Here is a 23,242-nt window from a genome sequence, read left to right on the forward strand (position 1 = left end):
ACAAAAAACGTCCTGCGATAGAAAATTATCATTCCATATAATCATTAGTATAACAAGAGTGAAACATACTATATTTAATTATTTCGCATAAAATAATATGTTTTTCATGAAAACATCTTGTCTAAAATAGAGTTGACTTTAGATGTAAAGGTTAGATAAGAGCATAATAAATTGGGTTTCGTTTGTTCTTCGTCCTATTATTATTTACAGCATTCAAAAGAGCTTCCATATAACTTTTTAAATCGTATCTTGGGAGGCGTTTTTAGTCTTCAATATTCATTAAGATAAATGTGAGACTATATTTCTTTAAATGAATATAATTTAAAACAACATTACTGAGGGATAGAGAAATAAAAATGTATGCTAAATTCAATTTATTAAAAAAATTATACAAATCTTTACAGAAGATCGTGCGAGACATTTTTATTTACACAATGATAACGCTTACTACTTCTATTTTTACTTTTTTATATTATTATTAGTCTAAATACATACAATTTACGAAAAATTTTCAATCATCATTCATGTAATACTAATGTATAGTGGTATGTCTACTATTAAAAGTTGTAAAGCGGTGAATATCAATCAAACAATTTTCTCTCGCTCTTTCATCAATAAATTGACATTCGAAAGGAGACAACATCATGTGCACTTTACAACCTCGATATAACTACATTAGTTAAGGCTTATGTTTTTATTACAATATGAGACTTATTTACCACTATCGCCCTCTTCATATTGAAAGAATAATTATTGCTTTCAGAGTATTTTTACATTTTCTAAGCAATTTATAGTAATTAGCACTATTTATAATGTCAGTTGTATAATATAATTATACATATAAATAAATTTAAAAATCCTAAGTTGTATGTCTCTATAATACATAATTTTATCTTACTTTTCTTTATTATTCTGACCTTCCTCATGAAAGTAAGTTTCTTTTATTTACAGTATATATACTAGTTGCATCGATCTTTTATAAATTTCGTCTTGTCCTACACTAAATTTTTAACAGTGCCATATCTTTATTTTTTTAATATATATCTACAAGAAATGAGCAGTTATTAATTACTGAACTGTGCTTAATTTCTTACAATTTACAAGATATGAAAAAAAAAATTACTTTATCGCATATATAGAGAAAACTTTCTACATTTATTACATCAGTGCAGTTGATTTATCACACATGAAATTGAAAAACATATTACACTAAAACTCGTTGATTTAATTAATTACGTTAATCAACATTAACACATTTGCGAAAACATTCCCTAATAATTTTCCTTAATATTTATTATATATAAATGAAAATTAATATATAAAATGGATAATATACGAAAGTTTAAAGTGTATGAAGACGTTGTATTTATCTACACGTTATAGAACAGGTCACCACATATAACTTTGTAACTAATATATAATGAAACACACATGATTCTTTTCTACTTAACGGAATACGCAGAGACAGATAAGTGACACGATTACTCCATATTTTGGTTTGGTGTTGACTTCTGTGCAGTTAAATGCAGCCAACTTCAGAGCGGCAAAGTTACATATGGGTTGTATATTTCATGTTGCAAAAGCTCGAGTGCTTCTTTTAGTTACTAAAATAGCTACAGTCCTTTTAGAAGTCAAATAGCCGCAAATAAGTTTAGACGAATAAGATACTACCTTATGTTTTCTGCAAATATAAATATGCACTTTAAAAGGAACATGTACCTTTTATTTGCTTCATTGCCTATGTTGAAAATATTAATAAAACTTATTAATTGCAATCAAACGGTCGCAATAACATTTTTTAATTTAAAATATTGTAATTAGTAATCTATAATGATGCATATTATGTTGTAGACGAACTCAAACTCTTTCTCATGTGTTGTGTGTGAGGTAGAGATAGCAAGTTTTCTAGACCTATGTAAAGTGTTCATAGATTTTGAACAACTTCATTTATATTTATATTTTATATAAAAATAAACAACAAATAAGGGGATAAAATATATTTGATTTTAAGCCATTCCCGACATTAGCGACTAAGCTCTATATCAAACCTGTCAGTTGTTTAATAAAGTTAGTTAATACATTTTTCGGCCTCTGTTGTCAATATTATTAATAAAGAAATTGAATACTAGCGCTTATGATTACATAGAAGTGTAACTTCATTATCTGCTTTCGCTGCTTTCTTAACTTTTTAATTAATTATCATAAACAAACAACATCCCCTATGTAACAGCTAAGTTATCATTTATTCCGGCTTTTATTCTCGTTACAATATGCCATTTCTGTAATATATAACATAAATGAAACTTAACACAATCAATGTTTATCAATGTAATTTATCGGCAAAATTAAGAAAAATATATTTGTCGAGCTTCCGACGGGGACTGTTCCATGGGACAATAAGGACACTTCAATCTGTAACAAAATTTCGAGTTTAGTTTTATAAAAAAATATTAATACCATAATTTGCATACAATTTGCAATTATATAATAACTTTATTGTATTATATAAATTTTAAGAATTGTTTTATTAGGAGGGCTTAGCTTTATATGAATAATTATATCTAAAGATGCGAATAAAGAGTACGTAGAGTGTGGAGACTCACTTGACTCCCATAGCGAGCTTATTGAGCGCGTCTCGCGATATGACGTGTCCGCAGAGCAGGCGCATGGGCGGGTTGTGGTCGGACGCCTGCTGGCGCAGGATGGGGCACGCGAACACCGAGTGGTAGCCGCCGCCCTCCTCGCCCAGCTCCACCTCGAGGGGCAGCTCGTCGTCGGCCCAGGCGGCCAGCACGTGCGGGTGCGACATCTTGGCGCGGATGTCGTGCAGCGCGGGCAGCACGCGCGCGCCCGCCAGCACGGCGCCCGCCAGCGGCGAGTGCGGCGCCAGGCGCAGCAGCGCGCACGCCTCGCGCACGAACAGCTCCGCCGCCTCCGCGCCCAGCGCCTTCAGGTCCAGCAGGTGCGCGTACTGCGGCGGCGGCGGCGGCGCGCCCGCCGTGCACCACGCCAGCGCGCACACGGCCGCCTGCAGCTGGCGCTCGTGCCGCGCCGCGTGCGCCGGGAACTGCGCGCGCGCGTACGCGATCGCCGCGCACACGCCCTGCTCGCGGGCCAGCTGCGGGGGGACACATACGTTTGCCGAGCCTCGACGAGCCTTGCCAATTCAGACATGATCGAACGTTTGGCTCGCATGCACTTGCTGCCAATCAAATAAAGGATTGGTTTATGTGCAATCAAGAAAGTAACATAAGCAATGCTTCGCATGTCTAGTGTTTAATTGGCAATAGTTGGCCTGAATGGAAGTCTCGTTTATTTTCTGCAAAAATAAATATGGACCTGGCGATTGTGTTTATATTTTATACACATATGCACGTATACAGCTACAGCTGCGAACCTTGAGCGCCTGCATCCTGTGCAGCGTGAAGGGCAGCGGCGAGTGCGCGAGGTCGTGCTCGCGCGCCGCGGCCCACGCCAGTGCCGGCGCGGGGTCGGCGGCCGCCAGCGCGGCCGCGCAGCGCTGCAGCTGGGCGAACGTGCTGCCGCGCTCAGCCGACACGCCTGCCTCGCTCACCAGCGAGTCGCCCACCTCCTCTAGTCCCTGCCGAACGATCACCGTATATTATAATAATGGCTTACATTTCTATGTGATGTACCGCAAATGTGTCATTGTTGACCAAAAGTCTCCTCACTGCTTTGGTCCTGATTAAAGGTGATACATGTGACGAAATTTCATCCAGTAAGTGTCAGTTGTCTGATGTTGTTTTTCTTCACCGATGAACAGGGCATTTAAATCAAAAAATTATGCAATCGCCATACCCAACATTAGTGACATCACATATGCCATACATAATTCATAACTTTCAACATCATTTGATCTGATAATTTAATTTGAAGTTATCCTAATAAGATCAATTAGTAAAAAGGTAGCTCTTTTATTAGGATCAATAAATATGATTTAGTTATAATATTTATATTACTGAAAATATTTAATCTTATTTCTTTCTAGTTCTGTACTATGAGAATTCAATTATCACAATCATATTTATTAACAAAAGTACTTACTTGTCTATACAAATGCTGTGCTATAGCCTGTTCCATAATTGGTCTATTAGTGTCTGAGCAAAAAGATTCCGCTTTTGGTGCGACAGCAGCATAGTCGGCTATGAAGTGTCTATCAATAGATTTACCAACTCTAGATACAGTTGCATGTAACTCACGGTGATCTAAAACAAATTAAAACATTGATGTGACATTGTGACATGAAAAATATTTATTTTTTTATATCAAAAGCTAATATAAAAATGTAACAAATGAAAAACAAGTAAACAATCTCCCTTTTGAGGGTCAGTTTTATTAATCACTTAATTTTTTTTTAAATTTAAAATGAAGAGACACTAATTATAAGATTTTACTGTTAAAATAAGATATAACAAATTGTGTCCTTTTTCATTGCCTTTCCTTTATATATGTCTACATATATATAAATTGTGTTCAATAATACCTGTGGACAGCTGGAAAACACTCTGTTTAACTGAAGCTGTTAACTCACTAACAGCCTTAGCTCGACTTTGAGATAAAAGTGTATTTGGAGCCTCTGAAATGAAACATTTTTATATGCTATTTAAAACATGTGAACAACAACAATGATATATAATAATATCCTGGGACGTTATTAACACACGGCCATCTGATCCCAAACTAAGCAGAGCTTGTACTATGAAATCCAGACAACTGATATACTACATATACTACTTTTTCTTTTGTAAATACATACTTATATAGATTATTACACCCAGACTAAGGACAAACAGACATGTTCATGCACACAAATGTCTGTCCTGTGTGGGAATCGAACCCACAACCTTCGGCATAAAAGGCAACTATCTACTAACCATGCTAACCGGCCCGTCTGTAATATCACATACATGAAACATATGATCAAAGAATTTATTTAGAGATAATCAAAAATCTAGTCTACATGCTAGTTTAAGGCTGAAAATTACGAGGTCTTGGCATCAAAAGCTGGGTCACTTCAGAGTTAATAGATTTTTTCAAAAATCCCTAATATTAGAACAGTTTGAAACATGACAGCTTTATAATATGAAAACAAGTAAAGCCTGGTATTCCTATGCCTTTACTCCTACCAGTTGCCATCTCATCCATAGGGATGAGATGGCAAAACCAATGCAACTGGTTCTATATATGATATGATGATTTGATATCATATGATGGAATAGAGTAAGAGGTGCTTGTGTTGGTAATCATTTTACAAATTGGTAATTAAGATTTAATAATCTTTATCATTAAAGAAAGATAGATAATGTAATTGATACAACAAAACAATTAAGTGTCAGATGTAGAATGTAAAGTGATTGTAAGTTATGCATTTGTATCAAAATGTTACTTGATTTTAAATAATATGGCTATGGCTGACATTATATTGTTATGGTTATTATTGTGTTACCTTCGGTTTTGTTTACATAACATAATATGAAGAAAAGATCTATTAAAAATAAATAAATCCTCAATATATTTAAAAATAACTAACGTTAAGACGTTTTATTCAAATTATATTCAAGAGAAAGTATTACGGGCCCTCTTAAAGAAATGCCAAATCATTACGATACACAAAGAAAGTTGGAAAAAAAAATTCTACTTACGCTTTGAAATTTCTTTTCTTAATTCCTCTACTTGGTTTATAACATCTTCTAAGACCTTGCTGGTGTGATCATTTAATGCAGAGAATTTAGTCGTAGCTTTATCTAAATCTTGTTCAACTCCTAGACACGAATCCATTGCTTTCAAATAAGAACACCAAATCACCAAAGTTGGAGTAAATAATTTTCGTAGTTCTTTTACATAAACAGATTAATCTTTATAAACTGAATGTTGTTACGAATACTAAATGTTGTTATGGCTCTAAAATACTCAATTTTTTTCACTCAAAACAAAGATTTTTCCTTCGTTTTTCTTGGATGTGCTACTTTTTATTTTTAGTCTGTTGTTTAAATTTTTGACTTTACCGTAGACAGAGAAACTTATACATATTCATTTTATCTTAGTATTGCCATTGTTAATTATGATTATTATATATTTTTATTTTAATAACCAAATATATACCTATAATATATACTTTGGGTGCAAAAGCCTATAGATTTAATCTAACAAAAAATACAATGACTCAAAACAATATACACTGTACGTGAATCGTAACTTACGATTGCTGTGTATCCACCAATCGCATTTTAGCATTGTGATTTTGTTGTCCAGCAGAGAAGCGGACTGGAGGCCTATGCCCAGTTATCAGACAATTACAGACTGTAACTTATTTTTTCACACTATTCTATGTGGGGAGGTCCTTTTCAAAATATTTTTTACATTTTGCCATTGTACCAATAATCACAAAGGCACAACTTGCAACTATTCTTATATTGGTTTAATACAAATATTCCAAATCTTTTTAATGATTACTCGAGAAAATTAAATATACCCGAAACCGTTTTCAATTATGCATCCCACGCTTGTTTTTGTTATTTGATTACAGAGGTCAACTTAGTTTTGTCAGTAGAATATGGTCGATTTTATAATACTGAAATGAAAAGGAATTAAACATTAGAATTAAATACGACTCTTGTTTTTACATGTACTAAATGATAAAATAGAGAAGCTAAAAGCAGACGTAAAGAAAAGGGAAAGTATTAACTAAGAGGTAGAGAACAAACAAGAAATAATATAAAATATTAGATCCCACGATAAAAGCAACAAAAAACAAAAAACCCAAAAATGCATTTGTTACGATAAATATTGTTAAAGATAGTCAAATAATAATAAAATTAATACAACTGGAAGTGATGTAAAATTACATTCTTGATTTATACGATAAAATTGTTTTAAGTACACCTGTTAAGTTTAAAATTATGAAAATGTTTACAACAAAATAGATGGTTATTGGTTATTATGCACAAGGTTGGCTTAGTTACAGTATTAAACCAATAAAAAAAATCAAGCAGTATGTATTTTTCATGGTGTATAATTTTTTTTTTTTATATGCGCTGGGATGGCAAATGACTCTACTCCACCTGATGGTAAGTGGTAGTAGAGTCCAAACGCGACGGCCAGTATAGTATATATATTAATACGTGTATTGGGCTTAAATATGTTATTTTTTAATATTTTTGTTATTTACTTAATGAAAAAATTTGGCTAGCCTTAATCTGTTTTTATATATACCTACTACCTAGGTGACGTATATTGTATAAAGATATTACATATTTCATGCCTTAGATTTGTCACATCTAATATTATGTAATCACGATAACATGTACCAATTTTTCGTTAATTAAAACTAAATTATTTTTTTACACACCAAGTACCTACTTGTAAGCTCTACATAAAAGAAACAATAAAATAAATATTTTCTAGACAAACTATTTTTTTATTTACTTAAGAAATGAGAGCATGTATTCCTATAATGTAATGATGCCAAAAAAAATATCTTCAAAAGAACGAATAGTATAGTACAAAGTACCAATAAAATTGTGTAGTTTACCTAAAGAAAAAATTCTTGTTTCACTTTTGTGAAACTAGATATATAGATATTTATTATCTGTGAATATATCAAGCTTTTCGAGCCTCGATTTTCGAGAATAGGTTTAAAATTTTTAATCTGTTCTGGGTCCTTGAGTATTGCACAATTTATGCTGGTGGTTAGGTTATAATTTCTTATTTTAGTCATTGAAATTTAATTAAGTCGCAATCAACTATGGCGCAGAGTAAGTTAAATGATATGGCAGGAAAATTTGCAAAAGGTGGACCCCCTGGTCTTGGCATCGGCTTAAAAGTAGCAGCTGTAGTTGGCGCAGCGGCCTATGGTGTTTCACAATCCTTATTCACAGTTGAAGCTGGTCATCGTGCAATTATGTTCAACAGAATAGGAGGAGTACAACAACATGTTATGACAGAAGGCTTGCATTTCCGTATCCCATGGTTTCAATATCCCATTATATATGATATCAGGTCACGTCCCCGCAAAATTTCGTCACCGACAGGTTCTAAAGATTTACAAATGGTAAACATCTCGTTAAGAGTGCTTTCCCGCCCTGATGCAAACAACCTTTCTATTATGTACAGACAGCTCGGTACTGATTACGATGAAAAAGTTTTGCCCTCAATCTGCAATGAAGTTTTGAAATCAGTTGTAGCCAAATTTAATGCGTCACAGCTTATCACGCAGCGACAGCAAGTGTCATTATTAATTAGAAGAGAGCTGGTGGAGAGAGCAGCTGACTTTAATATTATTTTGGATGATGTGTCACTGACAGAGTTGAGTTTTGGAAAAGAATATACAGCTGCTGTAGAAGCCAAACAAGTGGCTCAACAAGAAGCTCAGCGTGCTGCTTTCGTTGTTGAAAGAGCAAAGCAGGAGCGTCAGCAGAAAATTGTACAGGCTGAGGGAGAGGCTGAAGCTGCTGAGATGTTGGGTAAAGCTATGGGAATGAGCCCTGGATACCTAAAACTACGAAAAATCCGTGCAGCTCAAAGTATTTCAAGAATGCTTGCTCAGTCTCAAAATAGAGTATTCCTTCCTGGTAACAGTTTGATGATCAACCTTCAAGATCCTTCCTTTGATGATTTGTCAGAAAAGCTCACAAAAAAGAAGTAACATGAGGCTAAGAAAGAGTATGACATAAGCCCTGAGCCTGCAATTACTCTTTCTGATGATGAAACTGCACTAATAATTACTGGTGTTGCTTCAGCAGTTAATTAGCATTTGTTTGTCATTTATGCATTTTTCAATGTGTATAAACTTACATGTTTAAAATATTCTGTATGATGCATTTTATGTTACTTAGTTTGTAGGGTTAGAATGTATGAAAATCGGTTGCAATAAAGTAAAAAAAATATGAATGTTGTTTTTTTTTAATTTGTTACATTTTAAAATAAAATATAATATGTAAATTATATCACATTACTTTTTGGTAAAATTATATCTTGTTCCTTCAATTTTCAATTTAACAATACAACTAACAGCCAGTAAGTAAACCAAAGCTGGCAAGAGGCAAATATGCTTATTATGGTACCAGATGGTGTGTCAACTCATTCTAAGACAAAGATTAAATTTTTTGCATTATTTTAGATTTTATAAGGATATCGGCACATAATTTATGAATTATAGTAAGAAAATAATTTACTGTTGTTAAAAATTAATGGAAAGAGAAAATCAAGTTTCTGAAAGACAAAAAGCACTTAAAGTATTTTATTTTTTTATCACCTCAATAATAATGTGCAATGTTTTCTTCGCCACCTAGCAGAAATGAGTTATAAACAAAAATTAAGCAGTACTTGCTTAGGTTAGAAACTGCAATCATTGGTTAAGGATCCAAGGCTTCTAACCACTGAGCCATTTCTACTTAATATTAATTTATGTAACTATTGGCTTTTATAAAAAAAAACAATGAACTGTTATTAATATAATTTAATTACTAATCAACACGATTCAACTAAATAGTCATATTATTTACAGCCAGTTTTTTGACTATTTCTTAATGGCAGATGGTTGCGGCAATCTGAATTTTGACATCTCAATTTCTGCTTCAAAAAAACTCATATTATCATAGCAGAAATATTCAGGTACTTTGTAAGGGCCACTTTTGTTAGGGTCTACACCAGGTCCCAAAGGTTCGGTTGCTTGATGGATGACAGCATTGCTAAGTCCAGGAACATTGGTATTTACTTTAGGGGCTTGAGATGAAGGAACAGACGATGTGCCTGAACCATGGTTCTGAGTTGTTCCTTCGCTGTAATATCTTTTAAATTTATTTACAAAAATTCTCTTTATGCCTGTTCTTGCTAACATTCTTAGTAGGTATTTTTCTTACACAATCGAGTTCTCAACTTCTCAAGCTATGAAAAATTTATGTCAAATTGTCAAATTCAAATACCTATTTTAATTTTGAATATTTCAAATTATAGATTCAAAATAATAGTATATAACTGTGTATTAGTTAATACATAATGAAATAAACAATAAAATGTATATTTTATTAATTTTGATTTATATGTATCATTAAAATTATTACAAGGAACAAGCAAATGACAATTTTAAATAATAATCTAGATATAGTAGTATAGATAGTTTTGATTAGCAATATAATATAATCTAATTATTTGGTGTAATATACATATTTCAAACTCGCACCAAAAAATGATTTATGCAGAATAAATCAAAGTATAGTTTTCTTTTCTTTTTATTCTATATCTACAATCTCGCTTTCGCAGTGTTTCTACGTTGTCTATGGTTCTTTTTCACGACTGTTTTGGATAGTTTACCTACCTTGCATATTTCGCCGATTTTTCAGAATAGGAGTGGAAAATGTGTATGATTTGAAGTTTATTATGTACTTTTAAGTACAATGATGTGTTCTAAATATAGTTAAGTTAAGTGTTTTGAATATATCAACGTAAAACGCTAGATCAGCCATTTACATGAAAGGTAAGTACAAAAAATTGGTACTTCGATATTTTTTGTTTTGGTGTAAGGCTATAGTCACAGTATAACATCAAAGATAACAAAGTTGATAGACTTTAATACAGGCATTTTTATTGCTATTGTTTATGTTACAAGAAAATTGTAAGAAATTATGCACGTATTGTCGTATATAATATTATTCTTATGTATAACATTGCCGCTATTTTGTGGTATATTTGTATATAGTTAGTTGTACAACCCGACCAAGTGCAAGAGGGCTTGAGTGACTTACGTTCCAATCTATGCAACATACATCTCCAATGTTAAATTATCTGCGAGATTTTATACTAGCAAGACTGTTTCACCACGTTTTAGATGCTTCTGAAATGAATTGTGGGCTAAAATCAATAGGCTTGATTCGTATTATATGCAGATTGAGCTTATGAGGAATATCTCCAAGAGTTTTGAAGAGTTAACAGTGATCTCGGCTGAAAGAAAGGTTGTCAATGCATTTTAAAAAGCAAATTTTTTAGTCTGTGGTTTTATTTCTATTTTTAAGAATATCGATAGCGCGAATACTTTCTACAAACAATATTAATATTACTAATGGGTACATCAATAATTCATATTTATATCCCATTACTCCTTTTAAAACATTTTATTGAGTTATATGTGGTGAATTTATTATAAAGTTATAGTGAAATGGCGGATGCTGTTCCCGTTCGCGATGTTTTGTGCGAAGCAATGGAATATTTGTCAAAGCTCGGATCTAATTTACGAGTCCGTTCGGAAAATCTAAAAGAAAAAAGATTAAGAAAAGAAAAACTTAAAAACGTACATGCCGTACAAAAAGCCGCGAGTAAAGTCCTTTTGATTTGTGAATTGTCAAAAAAGTCTATTGAGAATGTCGAGACTGGTGTAAAAAATATATTGACTCAAATATATGAATCGCAAGCTCCAATAGAATTTGGCGGGAATAACGTTGAAAAGTCGTTTTCTTCAAAAAGTTATGAAAATTATGAATATTTTCAATACGAATCTCGTAAATTAAAAATACGCGATAAAGTCAATGTAAAACATTTTACATCAGTTAAAGTACTGGCTAAACCTATGTCCACATTATTACAAGATAAGTATCCGGTATTTCACGACTGTAAATTGTACCGCATAAGAAGAAAATCACAAAATAACAACAAGGAACTAGACTTAGATGATTCAAGCAATGTTAATCGTACCGAAAGTTCCACAGGAATTGAAAATAGCTCAAAACAATTGGATTTACATGTGAGAAAATCACATGAGGAACATGAGACCTTAAATAGTAGTCTTAACCATAGTTTAAAAAATAGCAAAATAAAAGAATTTTCTGAAGAAAATATGGACACAACAACTAATAACTTGAATGCAGAAGCTTTAAGTAAAGTAATAAAAGAAAAGTCTAATAAAAGGCGCTGTGATAATGATATCAAAAATAAAACTGAAAGGCGTAGAATATACAAAAATATTAAAATGTTTGAAAGCTCAGATAGTGATAATGATTTAAATAATGAACAAAAAATTACTTCAGAACACAATTTCAGTGAGTCTATCAATGTATCCAATAAAAGTGATAATGATGAATCTATTAATAACAAGGCAGACAATGAAAACTCATTCAACGCACAGAGCAACTTAAGTCCGATTATCATTGCAAAAGAAAGTTATGAAGGTAATATTCCAATTGATGCTGAAGATTCTACATTAAATGATGACAAGGGATCAGATAAAATTAGGGAGCAAGATAATACATTTCAAACCACGGATTTAAATGATTCTGACATTGTAATGCAAGATATAATTGATTCCTCAATTATGCTAAGCTACGCTAATGATTCAGATAAAGAAAGCAGAACAGCAACCACTGTCACATCAAAACCATCAATAAATACAGAAAAAAAAAATGATAATTCTGATGTTACCATTAGTATTCCTCCTGTGGAGACAGCTAACATTGAAGAACATTCCAATCAAAATGATGAAGAAGCTAACAGTCGAACATCTTGTGCTATTACTAAACCTACTTTAGAGAGTGAAAATAGTCAAGGTTCATCCACAGATTCAAAAGCTTTCATCAAATGTGTTAATATAAATAAATTATTAAGAGCGGATAAAATACCAAAGAAAAATGAATCATTAATTGAAATACTTGATAGTGATAGTGACAAAGAAAAAAAATCTGACACCAAACAGAATAAGCGATTTCAAAAAGATAAATTTGACAAAAATAAGCCAAGATCTATGAGAAAACTCAAACAAAAAGCTGTTGGTACTGAAAAGTATTCGTATGAAAATAACAAAGATGATGAGGATTACTGGAAACAAAAAAGAAAAGAAGTAAATGAATTTAAACCTAAAGACTTTATAATTAATATTACAATGTTACCTAAATTGACATCTAAGTATTTAAATACTAATCAATTGAAGAGAATAACTCAAAATGGAAAAGTTGTGTGTGAAATTACAAAGGAAGTAGAAAATAATAAACAATCTAGCCATAAGTCTAAAGAAGCAGAAGAAACGACTGATATAAATGTTATTAAAAACACTCTGTTGCATGAGTCTGATTCAGATCATGAAAAAACATTAATCCTTGACAATTCAGACCCAGACAAGAGTACCAAAGATCCTGAATCTCAAAAAGAAAAAAATGTAGAAAGGAAACACAGAAGTATAACACCACAATCTACAAGTAAACTAAGTGACGAGGAGGAGGATGACAATGAAATCAAATCTAAATTGCTTTATGATTCAACAGATGATTCAACTCCAACAAAAAAACGAAAAAGACAAAGGAAGGATTCATCATCACCACCATCTAAAAGAAAATGTATTATGGAAAGTGTGTATGCAAAAAAAATGTTACTCACATATTCATCAAGCTCTGATACTGAAGATGACAATTTAAAAAATGCATTAAAGCAGATAAGAGATACTTTGCTCAAAGGAAACTCCAGTGATGAAGAGGTTATCAATGAAAAGGATGCCCAATCGGAACATTCTTCAGAAAGCAACATGCAGTGTGCCCTTGAGCAGGAGAAAATACAAGACACTTCAGGAGTTGATTCATCAGCGAAAGATACAAATAGTCAAAATGATGAATGTTCTGAAGAAAAGTCTAATACATGTTCCGAAAAGGTTAGGAATAAGTGACATTATTATTCTAGCTTGATTTAATGTGTATTCCAAACTACAGTACTAGTACTAAAACAGCTTGTCTAGAAACATATTTTATATTAGAAAAGTGAATATGTCAAAATAATTAATTATGGCAATGTATTTTTAACATTGTTCTGCAATTTGTTTGTATTTAATAAGGCTTTTTTTTAATTATTCATATAATTTTGTAAATAGATGTGCAATGATTCTGTCATTAAAATGTATTCTGAAGTTTTTGTCTTTCATTATATATTGGCAAATTAAACAGATAAACAATAAAATAGATAGGGTCATAACTCTATGGTTAATAGTTTTTGCTCAGACTTAAAAAGATGTTACAATTATTACAGATGGGCCGTTCTAAAAGTAATTCGAGTGATAGCAGCAGCCAAAATTCAGATACTCAAGAATCAATTGAAAAAGACATTGATGGGTAAATATTTTGTAATCGGGGTCAGGGAATACATGGAATTGTGTGTGTGTCCAAAATTTAATGCATTGCATTGCATGTCAGAGGGAGGAATGGAAAAACAGCTACTAGAATGGAGCATTGATTTTCATATTCCCTTAGTGTGTAAATCCCGCATTTGCATGGTTTACTATATATTAAATGTATATATAATTATATAATGTTGGGACTTGGTAAATTTTATTTGCAACCAACTTTACATCAATTGATATATAAATGTTCTCAATATTTATAGAATTACTATGAATCATTGATCAAAATTGAATCGAACCATCTGTAGTAGTTATGTTCCATCATTTTAAACATCATTGATAGTAATTTAAACAAAGGTTAAAAAATATTTTCAGTTAGTAAGTATATTTTTGTCATCAAGTTCAATATACCTTGAGGTTTCATTACTTATCACTTGAGCACCTTTTTTTATACAGTTACACAATATATAGTATAGTTGGGTTTCTGTTTGAAAAGTGAGTGAGCTAGTGTACTACAGTGTAGTGTAAGCTGTACACTAGAGTAAGAAGTGTAATATTTCTAGCAAAGCCAGTGGCTACAATGGAAAAGGTGCCTATATTAAATTTCCGTAGATATTTTTAACTTAAATGGAAATCGTATGTCAAGTAAGCATTTGTAAAGAAGACATATTACTCAATACAAGCTTAAATAGGCGGTCTTTGTTGATTTTATTAATATATAAACCTTTCTGCAAACAATCATTGCTAACCAAGTTTTTACACATTTGGGGTAATAATAATATACTGATGACTTCCTTTAAGCTTTTTAACAACAGTATTAAAATTGTTTGAAAAAATTACTTTAAAATGTCTTATTGGAATCAAATGCTAATTCATAATAAATCACTTTAATATACGGCAATTATGTACAAGGAGGTATCTTTGTTAAATAGTAATTGTTGAGTGCAGTATAGTGAAATTATTTCAATTGATGCAATGCAATTTATATTCGGCTTTATTATGTATGGACATGTGTGTGGTAACTATAACCAGAATATGTTTTTTGTTTTGCTTAATTTTGTCGTTAAAAATTCGGACTCCTAATTATGTATGTAAATAAAATATTTTGTACGGTATCCATCCTAAACCATTAATCAGATTGTGTTAAAAAATTTGGTGGGTTCCGTTATGTTACGAGGGTTAAACCTGGTCAAAAAAAGAAACTTTTTACGTTGTATGTCCCTGAATATGAAACGTTATATGATACTGGTGGTAGGGCCTTGTGCAAGCTCGTATGGGTAGGTACCACCCACTCATCAGATATTCTACCGCAAAACAGCAGTACTTGTTATTGTTGTGTTCCGGTTTGAAGGGTGAGTGAGCCAGTGTAATTACAGGCACAAGGGACATACAATCTTAGTTCCCAAGGTTGGTGGCGCATTGGCTATGTAAGCGATGTTTGACATTTCTTACAATGCCAATGTCTAAGTGCGTTTGGTGACCCCTAACCATCAGATGGCCCATATGCTCGTCCGCCTTCGTATTCTATAAAAAAGATCCCTTATTAGCTAGTTTTTAATATAACCTTTTCATGTAGATAATATAAGTTGATGTTTTTCAGATATTACATATAATAGTATTAATATGTTATTCTAATGTACATACCATCATTTTAAATAGGTGTTATTATAAAAAAATATTGTGGGATTGTATTTATGTTATCTATATCTCGTTCAGTGAAGGAAAACATTGTTAGAAAACTTGAATGTGGCGAATGAAGTTCTGCAATGTGTTTGTTTAATCCAACTCTTTGGTCGTGGAATAACCCTTCCTTCCTCCTAATCCTTATTCCTTTTTTTATGAGAGGAGGAGCCTTTACCCAGGCGCGGGTCCTGCCCTCAAAAAGAGTTGTGGTAATGGCCACCCGAAAATCAGGCAAGTGTGAGTCAGACTAAGGAGTCACTTATAATCGTGCATTCCATTTTTACGCGTACAAAAGAGAAGTTTAAAAAATGTATGACGCCTATATGTACCTATAAGCACTTCCATCGAGGTTCTGGAGTAGGGTTGTAGGTACGTCCATCGTGCCCCCAACGGTGGATTCGCGTCTACTTTTGCCTAGCAATTGGAAATTTACTAGTCTCTACGTTACTTTACTTTGCTTTTATTGCAGTTTTTTTTTTCATTTATTCGTATTTTACGTCGGAGAGTTTTCGGAATTTTTCGTGTAGTTTAAAAGAAAATATAATGTTGATTATTTAATTTAATTCATTCTGTTTTTAGACTTACGAATTTAAAATCGCTAAACAAGAAGCACCGGCGGCGGCGCTCACCTTCTACCGACCGCAGTGAGAGTTCCAACTCGAATACGAAGAAAAAAATGCCTAAAGTACCGCGTTTCAGCGAAGAGGGTTTCCTAAAGGCAGAGACTAGTTCGGACGCGGCTTCTTTAGCGGATAGCGATGTTGGCGAAGGTAACGAAATGTTAACGTTAAATTGTTATAACCGTTATTTTTAAGAATTTACTAATATTTCTATTTACCATTCCAAATTAAGTTTAAAGCATAAGTTAGGACTGGGGATGACAATAGCCCAACGGTTCAGAATCGAACCTACGGCTTTTATATCGCTAGGCGGCCCGTAAATTGACGCTATTGACGCTTAACTATGTAATTACTTTAGTAACTTAAAAAATTTAGTGTGCCTCCATATTTTTGTACCGTCTGATTCCTATTTTTCTTAATATGTCAAGAGTTTGTCTTTTTTAAATTTTGATCTTAATGACGATATATTTATTTCAAGTGTATCTTGATATAGGACTAATAAAATCAACGTATTATGCGTTTATCCATAATTCCATAGTAATGAAATTTTGTAATATGTATTTATAGAGGTAGAAATAGCAGCGGTACCGCTCTCTAGTCTGAACGGCGACGGTTTCGACCACCTCGCTAAGGATGACTTATTAGAAGACAGCGACTCATCCAGCTCACAACATAAGAGCTCCCAGGTAACGTTATTAAAAATGTAGAAAAAAAAAACCTCAGTTAAATTATTTTGTAACTGATTTAAGATACGAGATTATGAAAATACTTTTTTGTTGCAGGAGGTTAAAAAAGAAAATGAATCTGAGGATGGGAAGTGAGTTATGTTTTGTTTTTATCTTGTAATCTATTTGTTTGTAGTCGTATACATTTATTTCAATTTTAATAATTTCGTATATATGCAATATTTATGTATGTATTATTTTGGCACTACACACTTTGGTATGATCGAGGTTGTAAGGTAGGCGTTGATGATTTGCTTATTGATTTGGGCATGAAATACGTGTTTTCTTAAATAAATAAAAAAAACCTAAGTTATTTTTTTCCAAGATCTTTCAACGCCTTTATAAGAGGTGAAGAATAATTAAAGGGGTTTAAAAAAATAGATAGGTGGAATAGAGTTAGGACATTAAAAAAATCCATTTTTAATCATAACTCCACAAACTCAAACTATAAGCATTAACATTTCATAGTATCTAGAAGGCTTTACGATGAGAAAAGTTCTTTTTTTTTATAGAATAGGAAGGCGGACGAGCATATGGGCCACCTGATGGTAAGTGGTCACCAACGCCCTTAGACATTAGCATTGTAAGAAATGTCAACCATCGCTTACATATCCAATGCGCCAACAACCTTGGGAACTAAGATTTTATGTCCCTTGTGCCTGTAATTACACTGGCTCATTCATCCTTCAAACCGGAATACAACAATATCAAGTACTACTGTTTTGCGGTAGAATATTTGATGAGTGGGTGGTACCTACCCAGACGAACTTGCACAAAGCCCTACCACCAGTAAAGTAAAGTTCGAGGCCACCGTATTAAATGGTATTTGAATTTTCAGTATGAAATTAAAACGCCGTAAAGCGAACGCGATATCATCGGACTCGGAGGCGGGCGGTTCGCGCAAGAAGGACCGCGATGTGCGCCTCAGTGACTTCGATGACTCAGACGACGACGCCTTCGAGACCACGAAGAAGTCCAAGCGGAAGAAGAAGGGCTCCGACAGCGACGCTTCAGGCGGCTCCTCCGTCGACGGCAGGTGAGCTCACACAGGGGTGACCACACTTCTTTCGTATCTCCAAAGGAAAAATATCCATATTGCATACATCAAAACAATAAATGTTGACCTATCATGGGTAGTCATTAAAAATTATATTCCTGATACGTGACCTGAAATAACGTATAGTCTGTTTTGAAGTATTAGTAAAGGATATTCGTTTGGACTCATCGTTTTAAATAAATAAATACACATATGTATTTCAGGAGAAAATTTCAACCATAAAGGAGAAAAATACTAGTTAAAAGTTTGTCTATGAAGTACCGTCAGTTTTGAAATTAGCAACACGAAAATTGGTATTAAATATTCTCTTTTTAAATTAAAATAATACATAAATTTTAGGGTTGAACAAAATTCATACCTTGAACGTAAAATGAGGATTCGTAATAAATATTTTAGTATTCAAGTTAATTGGCTTATGAGCCCTTTATTCAAATAAAGAAGGCTATCGAAAAATATCACCGAAAAGGGGTAAAAAAATAGAATAAATGTAGCATTAATTAATATAGTAAAAATTGGTGAATCGGCTCTCTTTTACAAAATATAAAATTTATATTCATTTTATATTAATAAAATGTATTCTAAATGTTTTTTCTAATTAATCTTATTTATTAGCTACTCATGCTTATTACACTTGTATGTGAAACATAGTACTTTAATAAAATTAATAACTGTCATTTATAAACATTATATTTTAATGTTTTGTAATAAAAAAAAACAATGCAGTCATAATCACAGTTAAAAAATATTTTTTTAATTCACTTTTATTCAATTTCTAAATATTTGTATCAACAAGCATGAAAAAAAAAATTACCCGACCTGAAAAATGTGGTATATGTCCAGGAAAAGAAGGACCAATGCTAGTTAACACTATACTTTCCAATATAACTTTTTATGGTATTGTTTTGTGTAAGCCCGTCAAGGTAGTTTCTATCCACATATTGTTCTGATAAGCCAGTGTAACTACAGGCACAAGGGATACAACATCTTCCTAAGGTTGGTGGTGCGTTGGGTATATAAGGATTGGTTAATATTTATTGTGTCTATGAACGGTAGAGACATTTTATTCACCGACAAAATCGAAGTTAAATAAACTAATATGAACAACTTTCTAAACAGTAAAAAGAAACGACGGCGGATAAAAAATATAGACGAAAGCGAAGGGTCTGGGTCGGAAACTGAAAATGAGGGCAGAAATAAGCATGGCAGGAAGAATATCCGAAAGGTATGCTTATAATGTATTTTCAATCAAAACATTATATATCATATAATGAAAATAATAATATAATTAAAAAGCACTCTTGAACATTGAGATGTTGATACGTAAAACACAACAATTACGTAACGGGATCTTAGGACAAACATAATTTTGTATTAAAGAAAAGTATTTTGTATTTAATTTTGTGTATAGATTGAATTATAGTCATAAAAATGAATTATATAACTAGCTTCAAGTTTGTTTATACATTTCATTATATTTTTCTAAGAAGCTAATTTGATTATGTGAACAATTAATTTTTTAATTTTATTATTTTTATAGTAAGTATTTATAACCATTTTTTTTAAGTAATGCTTTTATGATTTAAGGTTATGAGCAAAAACCAACTGGAAGAGGCAACTAAAAAGGCGGCTCGCGAAGAAAAAGAAAGGATTGCTCGAATAGCCGAAAGACAAAAATTGGTAAAACTAACTTTGATATTTTTAATACAATTTAAAATTTCAAAGAAATTAAAAAAAAATGTTAAAGTAAGACTGCAAGACTACGATGCAGACATAACATGTGGCTTTTTAATATTTAAAATCATAATTTTTTTTGATAGTGTACCGTAACAGCCTGTGAATGTCCCACTGCTGGGCTAAAGGCCTCCTCTCCTCTTTTTGAGGAGAAGGTTTGGAGCTTATTCCACCACGCTGCTCCAATGCGGGTTGGTAGAATTCACATGTGGCAGAATTTCAGTGAAATTAGACACATGCAGGTTTCCTCACGATGTTTTCCTTCACCGTAAAGCACGAGATGAATTATAATCACAAATTAAGCACATGAAAATTCAGTGGTGCTTGCCCGGGTTTGAACCCACGATCATCGGTTAAGATTCACGCGTTCTTACCACAGGGCCATCTCGGCCTTTGATAGTGTGTGTGTTACAAATTAAATATTAAACTTAAGCGAACCATAAGAAAACAACAGAATAATATATAATGACACTTATATAAATCGTAAGGTAACTGAGGTAACTGAGGTAACTGCAGGTGTGCAATTCAGTAAAAAAAACTTCATGAATTTGATCACAGAAGCTAGAATGTACAGATATTTAACATCTACTGGACTTAATATAATAATGTCCTCCAGACCGATTTCGGCCACGGCGGTGTGCGCGCAAACACAGGTGCACTCTCATAATCCGATGGGACGACAATCCGACACGACTGGAAAGGGTTCAGGCGCAGGACCAACGGCTTTACGTGCTTTCCGAGGCACGGGAGTGTTCACACTTCCAACTTCCAGACTCCGGGCTGTTACTGAGAAATTTTTGACAGAAAAACCCAATAACTTTTTATTGGCCCGACTTGGGAATTGAACCCAGGACCTCCGGGTCTGCGGCCTTATATCAAGCCACTAGAATAACGAGGCAGGACTTAATATATATATATATCTCATTAAATGATATCGAAATTTAAAATTTAAAATAAAAATGAACTCAAATATAAATTTTACACATACAAAATATTTATTTTACTTACTATTTAGTAATAGCGAAACCCGGCAGATATTGTCCTCTTTGAGTGCATACATGTATATTTAAATATACTAATGTGCAATTTAAAGAAAATAATTTGAGAACATGATTTCATGAAGCTTAAAATATATTTTGATTGAAAATAAATATTATTAAATGTCTTTAATTTCAGTACAATAATTTGGAATTCGACGAATCTGGCAAACCAGATGAAGTGGTACTAGATAAGGTAGTACTTGACTTTGATCCAGAGACCAAGGAACCTTTGATAGAAGTGGACAAAGGGCTGGTTAAGAAATTGAAACCACATCAGGTATGTTTTTGTTATAGAATAGGACTTTGTCTTGTTGGTTTTCTAAATTATAATAAACCTTATATAATAAAAAATCATGATTATTCAGGACATATTAAATACAGGCATGATGACTGATTTTGAAATAACCTTCTATAATGTAGGTACACGTCTACTATTACTGAAAATAATTTTATTTCAGTAATAAACTAATTTTTACGCAAATAATTGCATTTTCATTTACCTATTTTGAATTTCGCTCGAAAACACCCGCAGGTGTCATGGCGCCTGTACGTGACGTCACGCCTCAGTAAACGACAGTAAACGTTGTATTGTGTCTATACTCAACGAAGAAAAGCAGAAAGTATTGCGTATTTCCTAAGGTTAAAAATAAATTCCAAAGTTTACAAGTGGTGTGCGGTCTCTGTGTAAAAATACATTCGAATGCCAACCAGATCGAAGAACAATCTACAAAAGCAGAACGACCATATATAAGTAAGAAACGAAAGATGATGTTTCTTGAAGATTGTGAAAAGCAATTAAAAGAAAGTATGGTTACAGAATATTTTGAGGGGAGTTCAGCGCGAGCTTGTTTGCGATACGCACGTGTTTCGTCTGTTGGGACCGTCGGTTAATATTATTTATTTCACATCAACCCTCATATGCAAAATATGGAAGAGAATATATGTGAAGATGACAATTTCGTTAATTTGAGCGATAAAAGTGATTCTGAGGTTATTAAATGTGAACGTACGTCACAAAGTATGAGAGAATGTGAAGGAGGCCAAACTAGGTGCGCAGAGAAAAGAAAAGATCGAGAAGAGGACTATAATAGTGATGATGGTTTTATAACTGTCACAAGAAGGAGTTCAAAACGGTTAATAAGAAGTGACTCTGCAACCCATAAAAGTCTGTCAAATGACGTAATACCGAATACTTCTGAAATATGTATGGCTTCTTTGAGTGAACTTCCTAAACAAATGGCTATGGCTAGACTGTTAAGAAACGAAAATATTACAGGCATTGTGAAAATAAAGTACAAGTCACCATATAAAATTTTTATTCAATTTAAGTCAGAGCAAGACGCAAATAAACTATTAAATTGTAAAAAAAATTAAGAATTGAATTACCACTGCCAAAAGACTTGAAAATAGAGTATCATATGGACTTATTAAAGGAGTAGATTTGGATATGACGGAAAAGGAGCTTCTCGATATTTTGGAATGTAATTGTGTGATTCAATCTGTAAAACGTCTAAAGCGAATAAATGAAAATGGAAAATGGATCGACAGTGAAAGTATTAGAGTCAGTTTTAAAAGTACTTTTACAGTTTTAAAAGTACCGCACAATGTAGTTGCTTATGGTTGCAGAATGCAAGTGTCTCCTTTTGTTTTTTCCCGTTACCCAATGCTCAGGATGTTGGAAGTTTGGCCATACTTTGAAATTTTGCCCTTTAAAGAAGATGATGTGTCCTAAATGTGGAAGCTCAAAACAGTCAAATTGCGAGACGGTTAATTTGAAGTGTCTCAACTGCAAAAGTACTCATTTTGTTTTGGATAAGACTTGTCCATTATTTCTAAAAGAAAAAGAGATAAGGCTGATAATGAGTAAATAAAATATTACATATAAGAAAGCATTGCACGTTTTAGCTGACTTCAATCAATCTGAAAAAGATAATAATTTTAAAATACGTCAAAATAATGAAACACAAGAATTTAATCCAGTTATGAGTGAAGAAAACCTTATAAATTTGTCTAATCCTCATTATAATAAAATAACAACTAATGATAAGCCCCATAACGAAAATACTACCCCAGATAGTGACGAAGAAGAATCTGAAGACCTTAATACATCCACAAAGAAACAAGTTAAAAAAGCGGTGCCGAAGAAAAAGAAGGAAATGCAGGTAAATTCAAAATTAAATGAAGACTAAATTTCAACAACTAAAAGCTCAGAACAGAAGACAAGCAGCAGGAAATTCAGGGATGAAAATTGAATTTAAAAAGTTATTAAATAAGATAAA

At 32.8% G+C, this 23,242-nt stretch overlaps 4 protein-coding genes across 8 annotated transcripts in view; 2 read left to right on the forward strand and 2 right to left on the reverse strand.

The window, feature by feature from the left end:
- Nucleotides 1-359: 359 nt before the first annotated feature.
- Nucleotides 360-6,013, reverse strand: LOC126769607 (E3 ubiquitin-protein transferase RMND5B). The gene is made up of 6 exons (XM_050488477.1): nucleotides 5,664-6,013; nucleotides 4,505-4,597; nucleotides 4,066-4,226; nucleotides 3,398-3,601; nucleotides 2,604-3,118; nucleotides 360-2,412 (listed from the first exon to the last, which is right to left on the reverse strand). The coding sequence occupies exons 1-6, from the start codon at nucleotides 5,797-5,799 to the stop codon at nucleotides 2,346-2,348; spliced, it is 1,176 nt and encodes a 391-aa protein (XP_050344434.1). The 5' UTR covers nucleotides 5,800-6,013; the 3' UTR covers nucleotides 360-2,345.
- A 1,639-nt stretch (nucleotides 6,014-7,652) lies between these two features.
- Nucleotides 7,653-8,906, forward strand: LOC126769615 (prohibitin-2). The gene has a single exon (XM_050488487.1). It carries the CDS (start codon nucleotides 7,766-7,768, stop codon nucleotides 8,663-8,665), a length of 900 nt encoding a protein of 299 aa, XP_050344444.1. The 5' UTR covers nucleotides 7,653-7,765; the 3' UTR covers nucleotides 8,666-8,906.
- Nucleotides 8,907-9,463: 557 nt separating this feature from the next.
- Nucleotides 9,464-9,925, reverse strand: LOC126769645 (uncharacterized). Its single transcript, XM_050488534.1, has one exon. It carries the CDS (start codon nucleotides 9,857-9,859, stop codon nucleotides 9,539-9,541), a length of 321 nt encoding a protein of 106 aa, XP_050344491.1. The 5' UTR covers nucleotides 9,860-9,925; the 3' UTR covers nucleotides 9,464-9,538.
- A 392-nt stretch (nucleotides 9,926-10,317) lies between these two features.
- The window catches only part of LOC126769370 (transcriptional regulator ATRX homolog), a 31,054-nt gene continuing 18,129 nt past the window's right edge, over nucleotides 10,318-23,242 (forward strand). For 3 of the 5 annotated variants that reach the window (XM_050488090.1, XM_050488091.1, XM_050488092.1), the window contains exons 1-9: nucleotides 11,039-13,645; nucleotides 14,017-14,099; nucleotides 16,370-16,560; nucleotides 16,978-17,096; nucleotides 17,193-17,227; nucleotides 17,974-18,171; nucleotides 19,309-19,414; nucleotides 19,777-19,869; nucleotides 21,100-21,240. In XM_050488090.1, the coding sequence (XP_050344047.1) occupies nucleotides 11,174-13,645; nucleotides 14,017-14,099; nucleotides 16,370-16,560; nucleotides 16,978-17,096; nucleotides 17,193-17,227; nucleotides 17,974-18,171; nucleotides 19,309-19,414; nucleotides 19,777-19,869; nucleotides 21,100-21,240 (3,438 nt within the window). In that variant the 5' untranslated portion in view covers nucleotides 11,039-11,173. Of the gene's footprint in view, nucleotides 10,496-11,038; nucleotides 13,646-14,016; nucleotides 14,100-16,369; nucleotides 16,561-16,977; nucleotides 17,097-17,192; nucleotides 17,228-17,973; nucleotides 18,172-19,308; nucleotides 19,415-19,776; nucleotides 19,870-21,099; nucleotides 21,241-23,242 lie in introns of those variants that run through there. The other 2 variants (XM_050488093.1, XM_050488094.1) reach the window with 2 other exon arrangements.

This window comes from Nymphalis io, chromosome 7 (genome assembly GCF_905147045.1).
Source record: "Nymphalis io chromosome 7, ilAglIoxx1.1, whole genome shotgun sequence".
Lineage (NCBI taxonomy): Eukaryota > Metazoa > Arthropoda > Insecta > Lepidoptera > Nymphalidae > Nymphalis > Nymphalis io.

What these genes read in the sequence shown, in the direction of transcription:
- LOC126769615 (XM_050488487.1), top strand. Translation starts at nt 7,766, where the DNA reads ATGGCGCAGAGTAAGTTAAATGATATGGCAGGAAAATTTGCAAAAGGT.
- LOC126769645 (XM_050488534.1), bottom strand. Translation starts at nt 9,859, where the DNA reads ATGTTAGCAAGAACAGGCATAAAGAGAATTTTTGTAAATAAATTTAAA.
- LOC126769607 (XM_050488477.1), bottom strand. Translation starts at nt 5,799, where the DNA reads ATGGATTCGTGTCTAGGAGTTGAACAAGATTTAGATAAAGCTACGACT. An exon ending in CACAGCATTTGTATAGACAA is followed by an intron (nt 3,602 to 4,065) that starts GTAAGTACTTTT and finishes ATCGTTCGGCAG; the next exon opens with GGACTAGAGGAGGTGGGCGA. An exon ending in AAGCTCGCTATGGGAGTCAA is followed by an intron (nt 2,413 to 2,603) that starts GTGAGTCTCCAC and finishes ATTTTGTTACAG; the next exon opens with ATTGAAGTGTCCTTATTGTC.